The sequence below is a fragment of the Sinohyriopsis cumingii genome, chromosome 3, assembly GCF_028554795.1.
Source record: "Sinohyriopsis cumingii isolate HCF-2022 chromosome 3, ASM2855479v2, whole genome shotgun sequence".
Taxonomy (NCBI): domain Eukaryota; kingdom Metazoa; phylum Mollusca; class Bivalvia; order Unionida; family Unionidae; genus Sinohyriopsis; species Sinohyriopsis cumingii.
The window spans coordinates 17,649,310-17,671,447 of NC_142963.1; the positions used below are offsets into that span (position 1 = coordinate 17,649,310).

Here is a 22,138-nt window from a genome sequence, read left to right on the forward strand (position 1 = left end):
AAAAGATTAGAGGGGTAAGTAAATCATTTTTTACATATGCTCATTTAATTTTTATCATGTTATATGTGGATTACTCTTTTTCTGCTCGTATTACTCTTTTTGTCCACTTGGATTACATATTTTCCTCAGCAGGGATTGGCATGTATGAGTAAAGTGTGGCTTATAATAGACATTTCATTAGTTGCATGAGGATAATCAGTGCACAAGTGATCTACTGTAATCAGTGTTAGTTTTCAGTTACCACTTGCCTATCTATTTAAGTGTTTATTTTCTTTAACTTCCTTACTGACTATATCAGCCATTGTGGATCTCTTTTGACAAAGCTCCAACCATGTGCCCTGCCACGTCAGATAATGCGGATGGTTCAGCGCTTGGTGTGCCGTATGCTTTCCAGTGGATCTACAGATTCCAATGCCAATTACACATATTGACATTCAACCACAACGGAGAAACAGGCCTGCAAAATATAGACATGTTTTATTTCAGGAACAGAGTAAGAATTGCTTAGCAGTAACACCTCTGTTCAGATAAAAGGCCGTCTTAATTATTACGTTTATTTCAGTGTAAAGATGGTATAATCTTTCTTAAAATGTTTATTATAGTTTGGTCTGAGTAATATCAGGTCATGGTGTCATAGTGGACACATTGCAAATGTAGGAGGTGTCAGAATGCAACCCTTATGGAATCATAAGAAATTTTGCTTTAGATTTCATCAAAATTTATATTGTTTTTGGCTTCTTTGGCTTTTTTTTTTAGTCACAACTAAAATTTAAAACCTTCATACAGATGTTAATATTAGGTTTTCCCATCTTTTTTTTTTTTTTAAACTCCTTGATGGATTTTTTAAATACTTGACATAATTAGCTATGTAGATATGACAATAAATTCTGCAGAACAATGGCTTACCCCCTTGACCTTGGGGTCAAGATTACATAGAAAATTAATGGCAAGGTTTTCATTAGAGTTTTTGATCTGGCTATATTGGTTGAAGGCCTTGATGGATTTTCTTCATACACAAGATGAAAGATTATGAAGCAAAGTCTTAAAATGATGGAATATATTTCGCTGTATTTTGTTTACTAGATTATAAATTAAGCTCGAAGTCAGAACTTGTTTGCTTTTACTGGGTTTTTATGCAAGGTCACATATAAATGCAGAACAGTCATCATGAAAAATCAAATATGAAAGCATTTTTTTTCAAGACACCACTGTTGGCAAACTCTAATTTCATAATCAAATATCAGTTTATAATTTTATGGTTGTGGATTTTGGTGCAAGTGCAATAAGTATGTCAGAGGCAAATATAATGTGATGTAGTTCTTGGATCATAGTACAATTCTTACAGGATTGAAATTTGTGTGTTTTGAAATAATAACCCCTTATAGCACATTTGAAGCTTGAACAGTTCATTTTTATTTCTTTAGCATGGAGAATTAATGTTTTATGATTTATAATAGTTGGCTTACCCATTTGTAAGGCAGTGGGAGCATATGGTGATGAGACTGAGTAAATGAGTTTGGAATTATGAAAATGTACAATTTTCTAAATATTTACCTTGGATCCATAATATAAAAATAAGATTTTTTTGGAACTTCAAACTTTTCTAACTTTGAATCAGGAGATTTGCTGCTTTCTTCCAAAGATGGTGACATTGAAGTTATGTTACCATAAGAATTCGGCAGAAGATATTAAGGTACACATTCTGTCAGTCTGCTTTACAAGATGAAATATGAAATCATTTTTTTTAACCATTATTATCCATCAGCTTATTAATCTACATGGAATAATGATTTGCTCTTGACCAGGCTTTAGATGGAATTTCACTCACTTCTAAAAGCCTCACTTCGAAAAGCTCTATGTGAATTTTCAGAAAGCATGAAAATAATACATTTAAATTGTTTTAAACAGAAAGTGACAGAGTTGGTATTTGTATTGAAAACAAAAACATCAACTTCAAATAAGTGAACATCAACCTGAGAAAAGTTTAGGGCAACTTAATGTTCTCTGTATGTTTGGACAAAACAACAGTCCTTGTTTCAACTGTTTTGCCTAAATTGGCTGGTGTGTGGACCATGATTGATGCAGACCAACTCATGTGTAAAACTTGCATGACTTTATCAGGTATCCTAATTAATGAGCTTCAGCCATAGAATCCACGTTGAGCTAATAAATAGTTGAGCTGAGTTTCGTTACTCAGAATTTTCACCTTTATGTCTTGATTCCTTTGTAAATTATGATCTTAACTTAAAGCTTGTAATATTTATAGCCTTCCAAACTATTGTACATCTAATATTTTATTTCATTATCTCTTGTCCGACAAAATATTTTCCACAAGTTATAATTGTTCAGGTTATCAGTATTATATTCATTGGTGGTACAGCAGTCACTCATTACAAGTCCCTTCATTATAACACAGTTTTTGGCATGCTTATTGATGACGTTGCATTAAATGATAGAAAAATTGTATATTATATACTTTATTATATGACAGTTGAATTATAAGGTGGTATACACTGTGGCTACCATGGGCAGCATGATATGGAGGAAATACTGTATTATGTACTTCATTATAAGAAGTTACATTATAAGGTGGTATACGCTGTGGCTACCATGGGCAGCATGATATGGAGGAAATACTGTATTATGTACTTCATTATAAGAGAGTTGAATTATAAGGTGGCATACAATGTGGCTACCATGGGCCACATGATATGGAGGAAATACTGTATTATGTACTTCATTATAAGAAGTTACATTATAATGTGGTATACACTGTGGCTACCATGGGTAGCATGATATGGAGGAAATACTGTATTATGTACTTCATTATAAGAAGTTACATTATAAGGTGGCATATGATGTGGCTACCATGGGCAGCATGATATGGAGGAAATACTGTATTATGTACTTCATTATAAGAAGTTACATTATAAGGTGGTATACACTGTGGCTACCATGGGCAGCATGATATGGAGGAAATACTGTATTATGTACTTCATTATAAGAAGTTACATTATAAGGTGGTATACACTGTGGCTACCATGGGTAGCATGATATGGAGGAAATACTTTATTATGTACTTCATTATAAGAGAGTTGAATTATAAGGTGGCATATGATGTGGCTACCATGGGCAGCATGATATGGAGGAAATACTGTATTATGTACTTCATTATAAAAGAGTTGAATTATAAGGTGGCATACTGTGCAGCTCCCAAGAACATCATCATAATGAGGGATACTCTAGTTGACATCTAGGGATACTCTATTTGACATCATGGGATTCTCTAGTTGACATCTTTATGACATTTGAGTGTGTGCTTTGTATGGAGGGGTCATAGTTCAAGAAAATTTGGATACATAGCTTTATTGACTACCTCAAACAAGACAGACCACCTATGATCAGAGGCCAACATTCCTGACACTAAACTTAGAAATTTTGCCATGCAGTCCCACTCAAGGGAGGTAACTCTTTTATGAGATCAGTAAAGGACACAGTACTAATAGTATGGAAAAATGGGAACCAGCATGGAAATGGGTGAACATTAAATATAGTATATATGGGTTAGGCTGACCAGGATTGGGTAATAATGTAAGTTATGTTGCAGGAAAGAGAATCTTTTCCTAGTTGTAAGTGAAAAAACAATAGAGACATTGTTTTATTTTGTTGATGGAATTTCAGTCCTTTAACAGTCTTGAGTTTGGAACACTCATTACTAAAATTAGCACCTGACTCTTTCAAACACATGCAGATCCAGAAAATGCCATGGCTCATATCCTTTTCTCTACATAGCAGCTGACATCCAGGTTTCATCTAAACTGATAAATTAGGTTTAATCATGAACACTCAAAAAATATAAGTATTGAATTTTTAATATAATGGTGTTTGCATAGGTTTTCTATGGAAACTGAATTAGTACTGTGAGTCCTATAGACAGCCACAGCAATACACAGTGTCTCCACATATGCAAGTGCAATTTTCTTTACTATAAATGCAATCACATGGTTCTATTTGTGGATAGCAAGCAAAATTAATACCTTTTGTATACCACAGAGTGACTTTAGGTAGGATATTAAATGTGTATTCAGGTATATCAGCTGTTGCCAAGATGGGGTAGGGGGAACATTGTATAGATTTGATTATGTTAGGTGGAGTGTTTAGCACTTTGGTTTATATCTAAGTGATGCATATATCAAATTTATACAATTTACCATTTATAGAGTAATTGCAGTATGCAATATGATATTTCCTGGTTGTGTTTTGAAACATAATGATTCAGATATGATCACTGAGCTCTTTTCCACCATGTTTAATGGTGAAGACCTCTCATGACTTTGCATTCCTCCTAATTTCTTTCACTGAATGTTTTGAAAGTTCATATTTTGCTATTTAATGGACTTATGTCTACTTTACTTTAGTTTTAAATTATATGTCTTCTGGGGGGAATTTTAGGTAATTTGTATCATTTAAATCTCTTTTTCTGTAATAATACATTGGACATATAGATGGTCACCTTGACCTTTTGATCATTAATTACATAATATGACAAGGCTGGTAATATATTTAAGCATTAAATTGAAGAGTGATAAATGGTGATATTAAAATAGATGATTCTTATTAGACAGCTTTATTTTAATATTTTTTCATAATTTCTATGCACCATTGGTCTTTAGGTGAAGATGAACTTTCAATATAATGTAACATTCACAAATGTAATCTTTGACAAGCAGGACTATGCACATTGCTTACTTATGTATTGAACTACTATTCCTAGGGTTGTCAAGAAAATCAAGGGTGAATATAGGACACATGGTACTAATGGTATGGAAAAATGGGAACCAGCCTGGAAATGGGTGAACATAAAATAGAGTATATATGGGTTAGGCTGACCAGGATTGGTTAATAATGTAAGTTATGTTGTGGGAAAAATAATCTTTTGAGAGCTTATCCTGGTTGTAAGTGAAAAAAGATAGATACATTGTTTTATTGATGGAATTAAACAGTCTTAAGTTTGGAACACTCATTACTAAAATTAGCACCTACCTGCCTTTTTGGTGCGGAGTTGAAAGCACATGTTTCAAACATATGCAGGTCCGGAAAATGCCGCGGCTCATATCCTTTCCTCTACACAGAAGCTGACATCCAGGTTTCATCTATGCTTATAAATATAGGTTTGATCATGAGCATTCAAAAATTTTAAGTTATTGAATTTTTAATATCATGGTGTTTGCATAGGTTAACTATGGGAACTGAATTAGTACCGTGAGTCCTATAGGTTGACATTATAAGTGGGGGATTATTTAACAACCTCACTATCAATTATCACTGTGATTCTTGAGACACTTTTGTCCTTATGTTCACTGTGGAATGATACAGATATCAGCACTCACTACCATTTCACCTCTGTCCACGTGGGTTCGCAACACAGGCTCAGCCAGCGTGGGTATATGAGAAAGCTTGCTTGTAGCTTCCTGTGGGTCAGTGGTTCTTTGCAGGATTTTCTTGGGTTCTTCCTCCTTCAGTTAAATTAGCTGCCATATATAGCCTATCATGTGCTGAGAAATGGTGTGGAACTGACAACAACAGCAACACAACATTTATCAGCACCATTTAAGAACTTCTACTCTTAGATCATGAACACTTCCTTTAGTACATGTTGCAGTCATGTTCTTTCATTATCATCTTATTAAAAAACACAAGACAAAACATGCACATTTCTTATGAAGCAACTGTAAATTCAAAGGAAGATAGCACAGGACTTATTTATGTTTTTCATAATTTAAAATGCCATTAATGTGCTTTTTACCAATATGACAAAAAACAATAAATCTTTAAACCAACATCGTTTGCGTGACATTAACAAACAACATAGTGTATAAATAAAATGGGAAAAACATATTGCACATAACTTAAAATAGAAGCAAGGAAACCATTTTAAAAAGGCAGTAATTAAAAGTGAATTTAACATTTAAGTAACTAAAAACCTGAAGGATCCTAACAAATTAAAAACTTAAAAGTCTAGGTAACTTAAATTATAAATTAAATATCCATTGAAATTAAAAGCCAAGTACCCGTTTAGGACTTAAATCATACTGAGCTGCAAATTAAACCTATAAGACTGAGTCAAATGAACGGAGGTAATGCACTTGATGGTAAATAAGACAAAAATACTAAAGCTAAACAGTATTGCATATTAATTGTGGCCATCATGGCAGGAGAGGGGGAGGTTATTATTTGAAGATATTGCATTTACAGTCTTTATCATGTAAGGTAAAACTGGATGATCTGAATGAATAAAAATTGTATTCCTTTACCAAGTCATTTGGTAGCTCATTCCATAGAATGGAGGCTGCATATCTAAGAGATCTTTTGCCATATCTTGAGGTTTTATTTCTTGGGACCTCTCTAATGTATTTGTTTAAAACACATGAAATTATCCAGACATTGGGCTAAATCTCTGCAGATTTAGGGTTGGCGTTAAATCATTCAAAAACAGGGCTAAGTCTGTTGACATTTAGGGCTGGCATTAAATCACTAGGCTAAGTCTGTTGACATTTAGGGCAATTTTGCTTTACTAAACGTTTGTGGTAACTACTAGTGCAGTTATCATCCACAAATCTCTAGAGAATGTTGTTGAATTTTTTTAAGTTTTGTAGTATACTTAACACTGCCTTAAAGCTTTTCTACACAAATTTTGCATATGATCTGAGCTGCATTTGACATTTAATAACAGTTTGCTAAATTTCACCATTTTCTACAAAGTTTTAAACAGCATTGCTAATGTTAAGTGATAGAATTGTTAATGTTCAGTACTGATTTCATAGTGAATGTCTTTTTACCCACACCTGGTGCTTGCAGCTCATCAGGGTTAATTTGCATTTTGTTCGCAGTGAACTAGTCAGAAAATTGAATTTTATTTACAGGGGAAAACTATCTGTGATTCAAATTTGTTTCTTAAGTTACTTTTCTATTTTGCTTGTTTATGACTATCTTGGATATAGCCATGTGCTACATGAATTTTTTATGACTGTCATGATTATAGCCATATGTTGTCATATTCATGCATCTCATTTTATTTCTTTTCTGAACGAAATATGAATCTTTTCAACGCTGATTAATTTTAGTGCTGATGTATGAGGCATATATTAACTTTGTGTATGAGATGAGAGTATATTACCTTTGTGTATGAGATGAGAGTATATTACCTTTGTGTATGAGATGAGAGTATATTACCTTTGTGTATGAGATGAGAGTATATTACCTTTGTGTATGAGATGAGAGTATATTACCTTTGTGTATGAGATGAGAGTATATTACCTTTGTGTATGAGATGAGAGTATATTACCTTTGTGTATGAGATGAGAGTATATTACCTTTGTGTATGAGATGAGAGTATATTACCTTTGTGTATGAGATGAGAGTATATTACCTTTGTGTATGAGATGAGAGTATATTACCTTTGTGTATGAGATGAGAGTATATTACCTTTGTGTATGAGATGAGAGTATATTACCTTTGTGTATGAGATGAGAGTATATTACCTTTGTGTATGAGATGAGAGTATATTACCTTTGTGTATGAGATGAGAGTATATTACCTTTGTGTATGAGATGAGAGTATATTACCTTTGTGTATGAGATGAGAGTATATTACCTTTGTGTATGAGATGAGTATATATTAACTTTGTGTATGAGATAATAATTTTATTTATTCTTGCAAATGTATATTTACCTTTCTGTAATCGATTGGATGATCAAGATCACCAAGTGCATATTACATTTGTGGTCATGTAGGTGCCTTTATTGATCTTAAATACTATTGTTATAAAATTTAATCTAAATTTACCACAGTCAGTTCATTCATGGTCCTTGAATGATATGCACCTTAGTTGTCATAACATACAGACAAAAATGTTTGAATCACCATGAACTTTTACAATTTTAGCCAATTACAAATTTAAGTAAAAAAATGTTATATCCAACCATTACTAGTGCAGGGGGTAGTGCAAATTTTTTCTAATACATGGCACTTTCATTGTGCAATCATAGCATGACATTCACTTCAGTTTATACTGAATCCACTGCTTTGGTTGGTCCTGTCCAAAATTTTAATGTGCATGTTATATAATGATCTTGCAAGGAATATTGATCAAGGAGCAGTGATATAAACTGAATGATTACCATCAAAAGATGTGTATAATAAATTCACAAAAATGACACCTATTACTAAAATGGTTGTTATTGCATGCCTAAATTGCCTGTATAACTCCTATTTTAAAATTGTTATCGCTGAGATCATAGCAAATGTCTTGTCTACATAAATACCTAAATACATAGAAACCTGTCTGCCTGCCTGCCTACCTACCCCGTACCTATCTTTGTATCTATCTATCTATCTATCTATCTATCTATCTATCTATCTATCTATCTATCTATCCTTTCTCATTTCTTTGTTTTTCTCTTTTTACTCTGTTTGTATAGCTTTTTTCCTTTTCCCATTTCAACGTCATATGCATTGCAATTTCTGTAGTTTTATCTTGTTAATTTGTGTTAAATAGCAATCTTCAATTAGATTATTTTTGTTTCAGATTTTTGTTAGTGATATGGATTTTATTTATCAAAAGTTAATATCAGATATTGTCTGTGTGGCAACAATATATGTTTAGATGTATTGGAGTTAAAGATGTGGCAAATTTATTTCACAAATAGTTTTTAAATATAGCCAGTGCTACTACCACTGCACTCCATCCAAATTAAGTTTTTCATCTCAACATAAAGTGTAAAAACACTTCTGTGGGGAGCTGTGATGGCTGTATCGGTAGAGAAATGGACTCATAATCCAATGATCATGAGTTCAATACCAGATCAGGCCAGCCGGGGTTGGCTGCCTTGGTGTGTCATTGGGAAAGGCACTTAACTTCCTTTTCAGTGGTAAGATGCAGCCATTAATGTGTTTAAAGTGCTGTTAAAAACAATGTCAGAATGCTTGTGTCATTGACATAGAAAAAATGGTAGGACTGGGATGACTTAATCTTTTAAATTATATTAAGTTTTTTTGATACATTAAAATATTTTTCATAAAATCATGTCCTGTTGAGTGAGTAGAATCCAGCCTTTTGACTTGGATGGATGCCTCCAAGCCAGTGGTATGCTGTTGAATAGTTCATATATTTATAATAGGAACCATTCTCTTTTGGCATTTTGTCTTGGAAAAATATCTGTTAGGTAAAAAGGACAAAACAATCCTAATCTTGTGCAGAAATTATCAGTCTCATAGAGGTTATCTCCCATTATTCAGTTTTACATTGTGTAGTAATTCAAGGAGTAATGTTTATGTTCATCCCTTTGATTCTGTTTAATGTACTGTTTTATCAGAATGATTCAAGCTTAGCTACCAGTATTCTTAATGCTTTGATTCTTTTGTGAAGTCACTGTTGAGTCAAAATCTTTTTAACCATTTAATGCTTGCAGCGTTTTAAAATTTTGTTTTAATTCGTATAAATGTTGCTTTTCATGTCAGAACTAGAACATCAAATCAAACCTATTAACACTAGTTTTTATGGAAAAAGTGAATAATTTTGCATGCATAAGCTTATGATTCCTACATATAAACAAGGGAAAATTAAGTGAACATATAACAGATGACAGTTCACATAATTATAAGTATCTTTATACAGAGATTTTAAAACTTATGAGGTGTATTCATGTCTTCTTAGATGTCAGCTTGCTTTGACAGACAAAGCTGTTGGAGTTTTGATTCTTACACTGCAACATCTGTATTGCACATGCTGATTGTATGGTTGGACTGTCTATTCTTCTTTGTAGGTTCATATTATTCATCGGAAGAATAATTATGATGGAAAATGCATAGTTTTTCTATTATGTTTAACTTAAATATTCACACAGTGTAAAATAAAACATGAAACAATTCTATGAAACAATAATGGAGTTTGAAATCCAGAGTATTTCAGTCTTAATTTCTCTCAAAGCATACAAATATATTCATTTTTTATGACTTTGCCATTTCTTCTTTAAATACGCTACCCAGTTATAATCCCTTAGGAGAACTACCAGTACCTCGCAGATCAAGTCCTCCCAAATACTACTTTTAGCTAAGGGAGCAAAAAGGTGTCTGCTGATCTATTTGGTAGTTGGGCAGAGTAATCTTCCCTTACATATAAGACTTGGTGGCACATTGTAAGAATATCCAAGTTATTACTTCTGCTCATGGCAAGAAGGACACTTTCATATTGAGGGACCTGACAAAAGCCAGAAATTAAGTAGAAGATATACCACTACAAGTTGGAGGAGATTTTTGCCATACTTTGTCATCGTCACCCATTTAGGTACTTGCACATGGAGCCTAAGCACCTTCACAGTCAGTTCGTGTAATAATTATTTATACGTGCAAGTCTCTAGTGCTCATATAATTACTATATATATGTAATTCCTTTACAAACAGGTACATATTGGCGTGTTTATATCCAATGCTTTTGTAGCATCCGGTTGCCAAATGTAATTTATGTACTTTTACAGGCAGTCTCTGTGCCTTTTTCCCTACAAGTATTGCCTCATAATTGATTTTGTTGCACATACTGTGTACATCTCTATAACAGTGCCTTGGTTCCCTTTTATGCGAAGGATTGTTGTGAGCATTGTTGACACTCTGGTACTTTTCTGTATTTCTTCCATTCTGGTCGGACAAGTACAGGTCAGCATTCTATACATGGTTTATTCTGTCATCTTTTGCACATGCATGTTTCTATAGGTGACCCTTGTGTAATGTTTATATGCATAAACTTTGAATCATATTTATCGAGCACTTAGTCACTCGCACGTGTAACCTATTTGACTTCATAAGTTAGGTTCTGGCTACATTATTTACATGTGTGCATGTCTTTTTGCTCTGAAGAACTCCTTATATATGTATCATTCCATCCTTTTTTATATACAAGGGTGAGTTTTTACCATGGTATCTTTAGACTTGGAACACCATGCTTCATTGATTCTACCTGTACAGGCCATCCTTTACATGACCTACAGGGGGGCCGAGTGGTCTAAAGCGCTCACTGTTCTGGATCACTGCCATCTCACATTTGTCTGAGTGGGTTCGAGTTCAAGGCTCAGCTAGCATGAGTACATGGGAAAGCCTGCCAGTAGCTTCTCGTGGGTCGGTGGTTCTTCCCTGGGTTTTCCAGGGTTCTTCCTCCACCAGTTATACTGGCCGCCATGTATAGCCTATCTTGTGTTGAAAAATGGCGTTAAACCCTTGAACAACAACAACATGACCTACAGGTAAGCATTGTAATTAAAATCGTCTGCTGTAATTTTTACCAGGTAGCCATCATTTGCTATAGCTATGTGCCCACACAATATTCAAACATCACGTGTTGGCACACATGTTTATAAACAGGTGGTATTGTCATTAGATTTTAACTGTATGCTTCCTTGCTTTATTAAACTTATCAATTTCTGGGTTGCCCATTTAATGATTTAGCTCTACATGGACATTGCATTCTAAGACAGGTGTAGGGCCACGGCTTTATCCATTAGAACTATGGGCTAAGCGCAAACAACATAACAGCTCAGAGTGAAGACTTCACCAGTCTGAATGATGATTTATTCCTCAGTGGGAATCTTTATGGGAACAAGGAAGATTCAACTTGCCCTACAGGCATGCAGTGCTGGACATTGACACGCTCGGAAACGGCTGATAAACAGCCAAGCTCCCTCTCGTTCAACAAACATTCAGACAGTTTACATGGATCGTCGGATATAACATAACCCATCCCAACTGATGATCCTAATGATATCCTCCTCACACTGTTTTTTTTTTCCATTGTGACCGGCCTAAGCTTAGGCCATATAATAAGGATCACAAAGAGCCAGACATCGATATACTGGGCTTCCATTACGTTGAACCTGACTTTTGCGGACATGTGCAGGGAGCAGTCTAATTGATATCACCTCATGATACTCATTTGGCATGATACCATGAGTAGATCCTCACGCCTTAATAGATGTTACTTTGCAGTTTCTCTACACTATGCCACGAGAAGAGCCTCTTTACTCAGCAACTGTCATAAAGTCATGGTTCCTAATTTAGGGCGTTCTATGGGTTTGGTGAGCAGCAGATTTCATCCCTCTTCTCAAGGCAAGTCTTATGCATTACACAGACCATAGCCTCACTCCACACAACCAGGATGATGTTGTTTTGCCAGTAGTCATTTTTTCTAACCTATACAAGGGCATGGGAAGATTCTGCCATCTGAACCTCCATTGAGGACGTTTTAACGATTCTAGAGCTTTATCATCCTCCTCATCCTAGTCCTCCATGAACAACATGCATCAGTACCAGCATCAGTTGGTCTTATGATGAACAGAAGGTTCTGACTTTAGATATGTTCGCAGTCTGGGAGAGTTACATAATTTCTACCCTTCTTCATCATCAGTTCATCAGCAGTTCTAACATTTGCACTCCCACCAACTTTTTATTCGGAACCACAGCATTGACAGTGATCTCACCACTTTGGGAATGATATAGCCACACTCCATACGTATGGATCAGATCGCCTTTATTGACAATGTGCAGTTAGTGAGCAGTATCGTTACGGTGACTTCGTTGTTGGACTTTTGTTCTCTAGGACTATCCTCTAACAGATGGAACATAGCTTATCTTCTCTCACTCAGAATACCTCAGGGCATGCATGGGAGTCAGTCATAAGCTGAGAGCATGGCCATTATCTTCTACTTTCTTTTTATTGTCCCGATGGATGAAGTGCGCTAACGTGCCATCAAGGGGACATTTCCCTCCCTTCCACAACCACAGCATCAATACAAGTATAGTATGGGGAACCAACAAATGGACCCAAGGGCAATTCATAGGACATGAACCTCTGAAACTGTCCTATTGAAGCCTCAAAAATTTCATACCACGTGGATATGGCACAGAAAGGGTTCTATCATTCGTTCCACACCTTTTTATTGGTCCCAATGGCAAATGACTCTCTACATCTGGTCATCGGCCTAAGCACCCTCAATCCATTTATCCACGCCCCTTGGTTCCCAGTGGAAATACCCCTGCGCATTTTGAGCGATATCCAAGAGGGAGACGTTGCCATCACTGTGGATTGAGATGGTGCATACTTTCAGGTCTCTATCCATAAGGCTCCTAGGGTGTTCCTGCAATCCGCATACAACATCATCTATCAATTCAGGTCACCCCATTTGAGGCTCAACGTCGGCCGCAGGGTCTTCACTTGTCTAACAAATCGAGTAATGGCACATGTCTGGACCATTTCGATGGCGGCAACATCAAGTTACCTGGACGACATCCTGCAGCATCATCGAGTTAGCTCTAATCAGTTATGATTACCCTTGTTACCAGTCTGGATTTCTCATCAACAAGGAAAACTCCGGGCTAATATCGTCTCAATGATTTGTTCACCTAAGTATGTATTCAAAACACATGCACCATATTTTGTCTCACTCAGGATTGGGCATTGAAATGACCCATGGTAGCACCTTTCTTTTGAGGAATTCTATCTACACGGGATTACTCCACGCGGCATCAGACATTATGGTCCTTTTACTGTATTGCTGCTGTTTTTTTTCCTGCACAAATGGAGTCCTGATGTTTGCCCACAGGACCATCTTCTCCAATTCTGCACCCAACTGAAGAACCATCGATAGAATTGGGAGCAACCTATCTTGGTTCATAGCAGGTATGCATTTACATGTCTGATGCAAGTACAAAAGGCTAGGGAGCCCGCCCACTGCCATCATTTTGGGACACCAGCAGTGCATGCTCTCCCCCATAATGACATCTTCATGTCAATAATTCTGGAGAGGATGGCCATTGTGAAAGCATTTCATTGGGGGCAAGAATATTTAGATGGCAAGGGAGTTCTCATTCTGTCTGACAGCTCTGCAGTGGTGACTTATCTCAAGAACAAGGATTATCTCAATCCTACATGGTGATTTATCTCCAGCAACAAGGACCCCAGACCTTTGCATCATGGTGTGGGACTTATCTCAAACAACAAGGATTATCGCAATCCTGCAGTGGTGATTTATCTCCAGCAACAAGGAGGACCTGTCCCCAGACCTCTGCATCATGGTGTGGGATTTATCTCAAACAACAAGGAGAAACTCTATCCTACAATGGTGATTTATCTTCAGCAAGGAGGACCTCTGTCCCAAGACCTTTGTATCATGGTGTGGGACTTATTTCAAACAACAAGGAGAAACTCAATCCTACAATGGTGATTTATCTTCAACAAGGAGGACCCCAGTCCCCAGACCTTTGTGTCATGGTGTTGGACTTATCTCAGACAACAAGGAGGAACTCAATCCTACAGTGGTGATATATCTTTAACAAGGAGGACCCCAGTCCGCAAATCTTTTCATCATGGTGTGGGACTTTTTGACGTGGTGTTGTTATCAACAAGCCATACAGGTTCACCATAGCCTGGGACTCCTCGATATATTGACTGACCCTTAATCATGGAACAATCGACTACTACAGAACGAATGGTCTCTCCATCCTTGATTCTGACTCAGATCTGTACCCGATGGGACCGACCATTGGTTGGCATGTTTGCGACAATTGAAAACCCCATCCTTTGTCTCTCGCATCCCTGACCCAACAACTTGGGCAGTGGATGCCCTATCATTGGATTGGACCAACCTGAACTCATACACCAAAACACCCCCAACATCACTGATTCCATAGTAATACAGAAAGCAAGAGAATCAGACTTTAGCCCCATCCTCATCACACCACTCGGTCTGGAGGAGTTGTGGATTAGCTACCTCATCAATCATTTATCGGAAACCCTGCGGAATTAGTGTTTTCCATCATCTACTCATATAACGATGATGTTGTTTCATCCTTGTCCAGAGCCTCAAACTTGCATGTCTAGATCATCGCAAAGAGGCTCTCAGAATTAAACATTTTCGCAACCAGTCATGGAGAGAATTGCTCAGGTGTGATGGCCCTCAACTCAAAAAGCATATGAAGTCAGTGGCACAGTTTCATCCAGTGGTGCGCAAATGAACATATCTTACCTCTCCAGGCAGATAGCTAACTTCCTCCTCTGGCTCTTCGAAGAGAGAAAGTTAACGCTAAGTATGGTCAAAGGCTAATGCTCCACAATCACCGACACCATTCATCATCATCGCAGAGAGGATATTGAACAAACCCAGGAGGGGCCCCGAGTGGTCTAAAGCGCTCTCCGTTACGGATCACTGCCATCTCACCTCTGTCTGCGTGGGTTCGAGTCTAGGATTCGGCCAATGTGGGTATGTGAGAAAGCTTGCCAGTAGCTTCTCGTGGGTCGGTGGTTCTTCCCTGGCTTTTCCCAGGTTCTCCCCCACCATTGATACTGGCCGCCATGCATAGCCTATCGTGTGCTGAAAAATGGCGTTAAACCCCACAACAACAACACAACAAACCCAGGACTTAATTGACCTTCTCACCAACTTTGTGTATACGTGGCCAAAAATGTTAACCCAGACCCAAAACTAAACCCATCTTGGGTATTAACCTGGCTGGATAAGACACCTTCTGAACCATTTTCAATGGCATCTTTGGTGCTCGTTTTCATACAAGACCTGCTTCCTCATGGCATTAGCATCTGCAGGTAGAATTCTTGAAATGCATGCCCTATCAGCGGATCCGATTTACATGCAAGTTCCAACAATCCGGGTCAGTCTTATTCATGACGGCATCCTCTGGCATCATTGAGAACCATCTCTCTTCCACTCGTAGATAAAGTTCACCTACAAGACCCAGTCCGGGCTTTCAAGTTATTCGTTAATAGAGACAAAGCCTTTGCGTTGCGGGAGATCACGCCTCTTTCTGCTTCTCATAAAAGGACAGGAATATTGATCAGAACAGAATATCACATCTTAGAGTAAGGAAGTTATTCACTCCGCATGTAGGGAAATTAACCCAGCTAAGTGAACTTGTATGCACTTCGGCTCAAGATGTTCAAGCAGTTGCCACCATCCTAGCATCAGACCGGATAGAAACTGTTCGCTAACCTACATTAGTCTGGCTATGGGATGGAGACCGGAGTCCACATTCTCTAGCTTTTATCTCTGAGATCTGTCATCCCAGAGAGGGCAGTTTGATCTGGTAGGACCTATAGTAAGTCTCCCTTCCAGATCGATCAGTAGCTTCCTAAGACACAGCTTCACGACTCCCATTGGATTTACAGGTGGAAATTGAAGCCACACCCCGACAGATGGAGTGTCCTCCAGTCGGGTTACCTAGAAGCTGTCTCAGTACCTTTGGGAACTGGAGATGGTATCTCCAGGGTAAGAGGAGATCCACCTCTTACCTAGTCTCCTAAGGTATTTGATTGGGTAATGTATTTGAAGAAGAAACTAAATTTTCCAGATAAAATATGTTTCTTCGAAAATACTTATCCAATGCACACATCCTCCCACCCTCTCTGCTGTTAAATCCATATGGAGAGTGTCATATGCCCTATAACAACTAGGATAGTCTTGCACTGTCCCGTCAAATCTTGTATGTGAGGGGAAGTCACTCTGCCTGACTGTCAAATAGGTACGCAGACAACTTTTAGCTCCCTTTAGCTAAAAGTAGTATGTTGGAGGGCTTGATTTGTGAGGTAGTGGTAGTTCTCCTATGGTATTATGAATGGTTAAGTATTTTCGAAGAAACATATTTTACTAGGAAAAATTGGCATCTCTGTCGCCATAAATATTCCTGTGTTTTAGACTTGCTCCTGTTTTTCCTTCATCTAGTCATAAGCCAGAAGATCTTATGCAATGGTCAGTGGTCCGTTGTTCATCTGTTGTCTGTAATCCATCACCCACCCAGCCATCCATTTTATTGGCTAGGGTTTTCACCAGAATGATGTCCTCTAGGTTTTAAATAAAAGTGATGCCGATCTGACAGCCTGAAAATCTTGTTATTGTTACTCCCGCCAAAGGGAAAGTCACATCTCTAAAATATTATCTCAACTATTCCCAAATGGATGGCTAGGTCAACATGGGATTGTCACCATTAGACTTCTTAATGATATCTAGTTGGTCCTAAGTGAAAATGGTGCCCCTCATACATCCATTTTTGTTGCCACAACAACTGTCTTCTCTACTTCCCCAAAATGGATGATCAGTCTGACATACTGCGAAGTATCAGAGGTCATTTCAGCGCTCAACAGTTGACAGGAAGATATGGTCTTCTCTTGAATTCCGTGAAATTCATTTTGCCCAGTAGAGTGTATATTGTATTGAGGGACTCCTCTTACCTTTGTAAGTGATTTCATTGTACAATTTGTTTTTTATGCATAATATTTATTTTTAACCATTCCTGAGTGATTCACATACCTGTAAATATAACAGTAGTATGACTGTAGTATCCTGTGTATGACCAAAGTTATAAAGTGTTATTTTGGAATGAATTCAGATGATAGATATATGACTTTGTCCTCCTTTCAGGTTGGTAAATCTATGTGCATTCTTTTTATCTTTAGAAAATAAATAAACCATAAACATCATTGTTGTTGTTGTTATATGGTTTAACGCCATTTTTCAGCACAAGATAGACTGTACATGGCGACCAGTATTAATGGTGGAGGAAGAACCCGGGAAAACCCCAGAAAGAACCACTGACCCACGAGAAGCTACCGGCAAGCTTTCTCACATATCATCATTTGCCGAACCCACTCGGCCACCATAAGCAGTGTACTTGTTGTAATAACTGTAATTTCATCATAACTTTGATGCTTCATATTTTGGGTATGCCCAATCAAAAGGATATAATGACATATAAAGAGAATATTTTGTAACCTCCACATAATTCTAAAAGGACTTTTAGCTCTCATCACTTAAAACTAGAGGAGACATAAAAGCATATTCATAAGTACAACCAATCACACTAGCTAAACCATTCTTTTTTCGAAGGTCCAGTATGAAATGGGTCTCATTCGCATATACTCCTAAGGTAAGGGGGGGGGGCTAACTGTATGTATGTAAGTTAATTGTATTATTTGGCCAAATTTTGCATTGAGCTCATTCTTGTTGCATACTGTATACATACTGTTATACCTGGAATCATAATACTTGAAGAGAAGATGCATGTGTAACCTGATCACAAAAGGACTTCACTGTTATCGATATTTTAAACTTCACTGACATTTTAAAATTATTTAAGTTTATTTCTGAACGCATGTTCATGCTGTAATCATCGAGCTTGAGGATTGTACCATACCCTAACCTGAAAAGATCACGGTGACCTACAATTATTTTTTATTTTTACTGGCTTATGTGACTAAATATTTTTTTGCATGTTGTGCCTAGGTTTTTTAAGGTGATGGATTTTAATGATAAATACACCTTCACCACAAAAATAGGACACTGACCAATCGTTTATGCTGAATGAACTTTTACATTTTGAGTTTTAAGTTTATTTCTAAAGCTCTAATCATGTTGGAATCATATAATAAAACCTTTACAACAATTGATATATACACAATTCTTATTCTTGCTAAAGTTGAAGTAGCATCTACGAATGAATCGATTGAATGAGTAATTATATTATAAATGTCTACGCATTTTCAAACACTACACATTTGGTCCTATTGAATTTTTGAAGTTGTAAGTTGGACCATGCTGAGAGATTACAAGTATTCTGGAGAACTTTACATTGTGTCTTACCATTGGTATATCCGTAAACCTTGCGAAATTCTTGGCATAAATTACACCTGAATAGTGGTAGTATGGGCAGAGAATGGATCCCTGAGAGACATCACTAGAAACAAATTTCTTGTCACTAATTAATTGTGATGCGTAGAATGCAAAGATACACATGATCAAAACTATTCCTACAATGAAACACGTCTCCCTGACATTTATGTTGTTTGTGTCGACCCAAACAGAATACATATCAGGGCAGCAGTCTTACATTGTAGGATTTCCTCAAAACAACAAATTCAGCATTACACATTAAGATAATCAAAGGAAAAATAGTGCAAAATAGCTGGGCACAGAATCATTCCAGACATGTGTGTTGATTCTTCATAACTAACATAATTCCCATGGAAGTATGTTTGTGTAAGGCGCTTGTTTAATTTTGTTGAAGACACATATTTTTACCAAACTTGGGAGAGGCTATTTATATATTATGTAAAAAAAATATTACACATAATTACATAATTTCACCAACTGCAGCTAATTTTTAACTATTGGTTGTTATAAATTTGCGTAGTATCCGTGCTTCATGGCAATGAGGTATGACGAACACATTAATCATAGCATTGACCAGGAGCAAATGTAAAATGATAAAATAATAGCTATTACTTAAATCTAATTAGTACATGTAAAACCGAGCTGAACCTGCAGATTACAAATTTTCTTTTTTTTATTATTTCAATCTAAGACTAGTGAGCCATGCTTGCTTCGTATAAAGTATATTTCGTTTACCCGTTTGATAATTCTTTTTATTTTAGGGAAAGGAGTCACGACTAACGTCCTGTTAAAAAATAGTTGTGTTTTATAATCTCATGTCATTATGTATGTGATTTAATTTGTCCATCTATGTTTCTGAATCCATATATGTCTGGATCCATCTATGTCTCGTTCCATCTATGTTTCTGGATCCATCTATGTGTGGATCCATCTATGTTTCTGGATCCATATGTCTGGATCCAACTATGTCTGTGGATTCATCTGTCATATTTATCCATGATAAGACTCATCTAAAGTTTTGGTTATTAACATTAAACTTGCACTGTGTGTGAATTCGATATGAGTATGTTTGTGTATTATATAGATAAACAGACAGAGGGCTCATCCTTTCATTGTTTTACGAGAGAGAGAGAGAGAGAGAGAGAGAGAGATGTTGCAACGTACCCTTTCAGTTCCTAACATTTTGAGATGACCCCTCTGATCCTATTGCACAACAAACTACTTGCTTATCCACTCACAGGGGCTCGTTACAAAGAAAATCAAGGGATGGGTGTTCAAACCTGTGACAGTATATTGTTACAGGTTAGAAGCCCCCATCCCTTGATTTTCTTTGTTACAGGTTAGAACCCCCATCTCTTGATTTTCTTTGTAACGAGCCCCTGTGATCCACTGCTCTAAAAGCTGCATGTAATTAAAATTGATCTTAAAGGAGGGCATGTTGCTATGTAACAATTTTTTTTTTATATCCCATCTGCGATACCAGTACGTAGTCTTTTATGATCACATAAATTAATGTGAAAGCATAATCACCCACTGTTGCGCCTTAGATTTCTATTTTGATTTGTCACGTGATTATATTAGCGTAGTCAAGCTCTAATTTTCAATAAGGAAAACTACATGCGTTGAATTTTGGCCGTCTTTAAATGCTAATTTCAGCCTTATTGGATTGCAGTGACTTCAGTTTCATTTTTTTGTGTTGTCATTTCAAATCAAAGAGATAAAATGAAAGCAAAGTTAATCTTTTGAAATGTATGCATGAGAGCCCCTTTCACGACTACCTGATATATATATATATATATATATATATATATATATATATATATATATATATATATATATATATATATTTCATGCTCCACCTTGTCCAAAGTCAAATTCACTGTTGTATCTGACCAGAAACATATTATCTAAACACAATAACACATAGCTAATAATTCTCTACGAGTGTGGATTAAATATTCAGATCATTATCAATGAAGGTAGACATGTTTATTTAGGTGTGGGTCTATAACGTCAGATTTTAACTTGTTCCTAAACTTATTGCCAATCTTGAATGTTTTAGAGAGGAGGCTGACCTACATCCGGGCTCTATTATTGTGTCAGCTTTTTCTCATGTTGTTTACTTGAGAAATTATTCGTTCTTGCCTTAACATATCAATGCAGAATCAGTCTTATTGTTGTGTTAAGTTTTCTATTTGGATGGATTTATTAATTCAGTTATTACTCACTGGAAATAAAAGTTGCTGGTCAATAATATTCTTGGACTGGAACATTAATTTGGAATAAGGTCAGTTGAAACAAGAACATTTTGGGAATATATTATTGTATACATCAAAAGACTCAACACATCGCCACAATACAGGACATTGTCATATTAGAACGTTCAAGACTACATGTACATCAACACATTCAGTATTGGAACTTACATGGAATATCACTGGAATTTAATTGGTGCGCTATATATTGGACTTGTGTTAGACCTTTTAGGACTATTAGTGATTTAATTCACAATACTGTAAGCTCTTTTTAAATTTTCACTTTTTATTCTATGGAAATAAATTATTTGTTGAATTTTACAAAACTTGTAGGTTTTCGCTTTTTTTCTTCTATTACTTCGTTGAAGAACATATAATCATAATACAGCTGGAACATGCACATTTTCATCTGCATTATGATTGGAGGATAGAGATGCAGAAATTTGTATTGTTCCCTTCAGTGAGATATTTCCGTTGTAGACTTTTCAGTATATATATATATATATATATATATATATATATATATATATATACACACACACACTAAACCACTAAACTATGAGTGACCACATACTTGTTACAATTTCAGGAAATTTAGGGAGGTGTTTTATTACCATATTATAATTATGCATGTCTTTCTCTACTGGCTCATATACGCGTCAGATTTTTTTAATTCTTTCAGTTGAGGTATGGTTCTCATTGGTGAAAGTTGCAGATTCATCGCAATGATCTGCTAAGATCACACACACACATCAGAACTAGATATTCTGAACAAAACTGATGAATTTCGGCTTTTCTTTAGATTTCACATTGACTCTAGTGAGCATGAATACACATGTTAAATACCCATGCAATGCTACGCCTGCATTGTAATAATTTGTAATCCATGTTTAAAAATGCCTCTCTGCAGGTTTTTAAGTACCACTAGTAAGTTCATCATACTGAGCAATGTTTGACTCGGCCTCACTATCAGTATTTGGAATCTGCGACTGAGAGCCATTTGTTGTATTTTTTATAGCCCTACTTAGTGTGCCGCTAGTCTGAATCTTACCGTCTCGGCTGATTTCTCGGAAAAAGGCACTGCACTCTATGTTATGAGACCTATACTGTTTTGCCTGTTGTCTATGACACTGGAGAGTTAGGTGCACTAAAAAGTAATCTTCA

General features: G+C 36.4%; 1 protein-coding gene across 2 annotated transcripts in view; it reads left to right on the forward strand.

Annotated features, from left to right (window-relative positions):
* Positions 1–17,530, forward strand: part of LOC149802495 (N-alpha-acetyltransferase 60-like) — a 53,710-nt gene extending 36,180 nt beyond the window's left edge. For both annotated transcript variants that reach the window (XM_089951737.1, XM_089951736.1), the window contains one exon: positions 287–17,530. In XM_089951737.1, coding sequence (XP_089807863.1) covers positions 287–431 — 145 coding nt within the window. In that variant the 3' untranslated portion in view covers positions 432–17,530. The remainder of the gene's footprint in view (positions 1–286) is intronic.
* Positions 17,531–22,138: the final 4,608 nt, after the last annotated feature.